This window comes from Triticum urartu, chromosome 5A (genome assembly GCF_056163025.1).
Source record: "Triticum urartu cultivar PI428250 chromosome 5A, HENAU_Tu73, whole genome shotgun sequence".
NCBI classification, from domain to species: Eukaryota; Viridiplantae; Streptophyta; class Magnoliopsida; order Poales; family Poaceae; genus Triticum; species Triticum urartu.
This window is the reverse complement of record NC_141877.1, coordinates 586,076,694-586,081,267: the sequence shown is the minus strand read 5'-3', so window position 1 is coordinate 586,081,267 and position 4,574 is coordinate 586,076,694. Positions and strand designations below refer to the sequence as shown.

Genomic DNA, 4,574 nt, shown 5'->3' with positions numbered 1-4,574 from the left:
GGAACGGAGTAAATCGCAACGGAGGGAGTACCGGCGACGTGGCCAAACACACGCTCCACGGAACAGAAGGCCCCAAGGCATTCGACCGTTGCCCCCAAATTAAGCACCAAGCCAACGGTCACCCGTACGTACGCCGTCACGCGCTGACGGCAGCACACTCAACAAGCTTCCAGCTCCCTCCAGCCGCCTTCTTCCACACCATCCTTCGCCTCTGCAGCCCCTGTGCATATAAACCCCCCAATCCCCACGCGGCTTCCCCTCCCAACGCAGAGCACCGCAGCAATCCCCCCCCCCCCCCCTCCCCCCCCCCCCCCCCCCCCCCCCCCCCCAACCATCCTCGTATAATCAGTCAAGCTCAAGCATCCAAGCCAGCCTTGGATTGAAGGCGTCCATCCGGGAGGGAGGGAGGGGAATGGGGTTCGTGCTGGTGATCTCGCTGCCCTTCATATTCTTCACCATCCTGCTCGGCTTCGGCTGCTACTTCCTCGGCAAGCACAAGGGCCGCGAGGAGATGCGCGCCGGCGTCGGGGCCCAGATCTACGGCACGCCCCTGCCGCCGCCCGGCGTCGCCGGGCAGTCCCCGGGGCCGTACCCGGCACCGCTGAAGAAGGAAGGCCCCGACGCCGTCTGATCGGTCGAGCTCCCTCCTCCTCCTTAGCTGGAGCGTTGGTGTTGTTTGTTTACTGGGTTTGGTTATACCGTGTACATGGAGTAATTTGTTGCTCGTTTCTTGTGTGATGCTTACTGTGAAGGGTGGTTGATCCGGTGTGATGATTTGTGATCACAGTTGCGTCTCTATGAGATGCGCAAATCGATGTAATGAATTACTATATGAATATTAGTTTGTGATAATCAATCAACCGTTGCTTGGTTTGTATGCAAATCTTGCTTTCTCAGGCTTGCGTCTGAAGGTGAGTGGAATTGGGTTTCTGATGTGATGGAGGAGTTTCGGGTGTCAAAAGTCAAGCAAAAGGAGGAGTACAGATTCAGGAACTAGATAGAGTTGAGATGGCACTGCCCCCGAAAGTTCCTTGAATAATGGTTTTCGATGCAAGGCGAATTGGGCACCAAATCTGGCACTGATTTTGCACATTTCTTCCCCAAATGTTCCAAAAATAGCACCAGGTGATGGAAAGCTGACAGTATCTTTTTGGTTTCCAGAAACGGGGCTGAATTCTTCAGATGTTTTTGCTGCTAGCAGTAATACTCATAAGGAAGAAGATAGTAACGTGCAGAACTATATCAATGTATGAGGATCAAATGGAGGCAAACATATCTTTATGGTAATTGTATGGAGGTTTGAGAGGGGATGGTGATTGCACATATTTTCATTTTGCCCTCTGGTTCTGGTACAAGCACAAACAAAAATCAACACATCATCATGGGCACAGTTCATCTTTTTAATTACAGCAAGTGCAAATCTATGGTGGAATGGTTTCCGATTGCAATCAGCTAACCACTCTGTCTTGGTTTGCAATTTCCTTTTGCCAGGCTTGCATCTGAAGCTGGATGGAATCGGGTTTGTCAAGAGTTTTCAGGTGTAAAGGGCAAGCAAAAGGAGGAGAATAGATTCAGGAACTAGAGAGTTGAGCTGGCACTGTCTCTTCTACTAAATACACCTGGTTCCCTGAAGACTCATTCATCTTAGCTCCCGTGTTAAACTTTACCGTACCCCTTCCTTGATGTTCCAGAATGTATCCCAACGCTCTGAGACTTGGTAATTTATTCTGAACATTTCCCATAACTCGATATCATGGCAAATTGTGGTGCCAATGTCTCGTCGATTTTCAGGAACTCGGAAACTAACTGATATTAAGAGAAGCATGACAGAACAATCACAATCCTTCACACAAGGACAATGTAAAGAGGATCAAATTTAGGGGATTAACTTATATCTTAATGTTCATAAACACTTGAGGTTTGGGAGTGTAATTTTGCCCCTCTGGTATAACAGCAAACACCAACACGGACGAAACTAAACGCATCGGCAACAGATCTTATCCTTATTACAGACATCAAAATTCGCAGAACAAACAGTTCTGCAGGAACGAACAGAAACAGTAGTACGCTTCATCAATCGATCCAGCGATCGGAGTCCTGATGAACACGGAACGGACCATGATTCGCGAGATTCGGCCTAGTTGCAGAGCAGGAACCTGGTGAGCACGAGGACGCCGCAGGCGGCGCCGAAGAGGGCGAAGACGGGGAGGTCCCTGGCGGGCCAGCGCCTGGGCCCGTCGGTGCCGGCCTTGGCCTCGACGCGGAGGGCCTTGGCCCTGCGCAGCGCGTCCACCTCCTTGAGCAGGTCGAACTCGAGCCCCTTGCGCTTGAGCTCGGCGACGCAGCGGCCGAGCAGCGCGGCGTCCTCCTGCTCCCGCGCCAGCACCCGCTCCAGCACGGCCTCCGTGTCGGCCTTGTACCGCAGCGCCCAGAGCATGGCCAGGGAGGCGAGCAGCGAGACGAGGCAGGGGATCCAGGAGCGGCGGCAGGCGGAGGACGGGGAGGTGGTCAGGGGGGCGACGGAGGCGGAGAGGAAGAGGAGGAGGACGGAGGCGGCGTGGAAGGCGAAGAAGGCGCAGTAGAGGAAGGCGATCTCCTTGCGCGCGCCGTCGAGGCGGGCCTCCCGCAGCGCGACGCGCCGCGCCAGCAGGTCCTCCTCCTTGAGCCACTGCTTGAGCAGCAGCCGGTGCGTCCCGCTCGCCGCGATCTGGCTCAGCGGGTGCCTCTGCTGCGGCTGCGCCTGCGGCGGCACGGCGACGAGCGCGGCGGCGTCGGCCATGGCCCGGATTGGTATGCAGATGGATGGGATGGGATGGATCCTTCTTCTCCGGCGAGGGTGGCGTGTGTGGCGGTGGATTTGATGGGTGGGTATGGCGAGTCTCGTGTGGGGAGGTTTTGAAGGGGAATTTTCGGCAACGGTCGGGGAGATGAGTGCGCGTGGCTTTGCCGAAAGCGAGCGAGAGAGCGCACCCGAGGCGACCCAACGGTCGGAATCAGTGTGCACGCTGCCCGGGCCACATGGGCTAAAGATTTGTTCACGGGCTCTGTCTGTTCCCGGCCCGCCACTCGGAAGTTGGAAACCCAACCCTCCGGCTTTCATCCCCAGTCTATACACACACACACACACACCCGTCACGTCGCTCAGCCTACCAACGACTACTGCTTGATACTGAAACTGCAAAGCTCGGTTTAGACCATAGGCAGTTAATCACATAACTCTGTGTAGGTATGAGACGTTGCGTGCGTGTATGGTACCGTGCACGCATGCTTCTTCAAAGTTCGGAATGAGTGGCATTGGAAAAACACCTTCGACATTTTGGGCAAAAGATCCCGAGAGGTTGTGCCCACCGGTGGTTGTGCCGCGTAGCTTCCTTTGAACCATGCCATCTAAAACTTACACCGGCAAGGGCAGACCCACGAGACCGTGAAGCAAGTCGCAGTGTCTCATGGTCGGTTGAAGTCCCAACGAGGTTGGATGTGGTCAACTTATCACATCCGTCGGATCAAACAGTAGCCACACCTACCAACCTACACAGCGGAAAAGTAGGATCACACAGGCAATCAGGGAGGCGACGAGGGTTCCCTTGCGCGCCGTCGGTGACGCCGCTGGTTCCCTCTCTCTCCGTCGGCCACTCCGGCGGCGGGAGGGAGGGGGAACCTCGGGTCTGTTCGCTAGGTGGGTGTGTGGTAGGGTTAGAGTTGAGGGAGACGTTGCCGAGGCCGTTGCGGTGGTGTCGCGTCGGAATAAGTTTCTCCGGGCTCCGTTTGCGGTCAGGCGAGGCTTTTGCCTTCGTCTAGGAGCCAGCGGAGTTGGGGATCCCCGGGTCTCGTCGAGGTCGCGGGCTTTTGTGGCTGGAGGTCCATCGGCACTGGCCGTTTGGGTCCTCAGATGGGCGATGGATGCAGGGAGACGAATGTTGGGGAACGTTGCAGAAAACAAAAAATTTCCTACGGTTTCACCAAGATCCATCTATGAGTTCATCTAGCAACGAGTGATCGGATGCATCTACATACCTTTGTAGATCGCGAGCGGAAGCGTTCAAAGAACGGGGATGAGGTAGTCGTACACGACGTGATCCAAATCACCGGAGATCCTAGCACCGAACAGACGGCACCTCCGCTTCAACACACGTACGGTCAGCGTGACGTCTCCTCCTTCTTGATCCAGCAAGGGAGAAGGAGAGGTTGAGGAAGATGGCTCCGGCAGCAGCACGACGGCGTGGTGGTGGAGGAGCTGCAGTACTCCGGCAGGGCTTCGCTAAGCTCTATGAAGGAGGAGGAGGTGTTGGAGAGGGAGAGGGAGGCTCCAAAGGCGTGGGTTGAGAGGCCCTCCTTCCCTCACTATATATAGGGGGCCTAGGGGGGGGGGCACCGGCCCTAGGAGATCCAATCTCCTAGGGGGGCGGCGGCCAAGGGAGGATTCCCTCCCCCCCAAGGCACCTAGGAGGTGCCTTCCCCTTGTGGGACTCTTCCCTTCTTGAACCCTAGGCGCATGGGCCTCTTGGGGCTGGTGCCCTTGGCCCATGCAGGCCAAGGCGCACCCCCTACAGCCCATGTGGCCCCCCGGGGCAGGT

General features: G+C 56.3%; 2 protein-coding genes across 2 annotated transcripts; one reads left to right on the top strand and one right to left on the bottom strand.

The window, feature by feature from the left end:
* Positions 1–322: 322 nt before the first annotated feature.
* LOC125506047 (uncharacterized) lies at positions 323–860 on the top strand. The gene has a single exon (XM_048670925.2). It carries the CDS (start codon positions 413–415, stop codon positions 629–631), a length of 219 nt encoding a protein of 72 aa, XP_048526882.1. The 5' UTR covers positions 323–412; the 3' UTR covers positions 632–860.
* Positions 861–1,861: 1,001 nt separating this feature from the next.
* Positions 1,862–2,948, bottom strand: LOC125506046 (uncharacterized). Its single transcript, XM_048670924.2, has one exon. The coding sequence runs from the start codon at positions 2,777–2,779 to the stop codon at positions 2,138–2,140; it is 642 nt and encodes a 213-aa protein (XP_048526881.2). The 5' UTR covers positions 2,780–2,948; the 3' UTR covers positions 1,862–2,137.
* Positions 2,949–4,574: the final 1,626 nt, after the last annotated feature.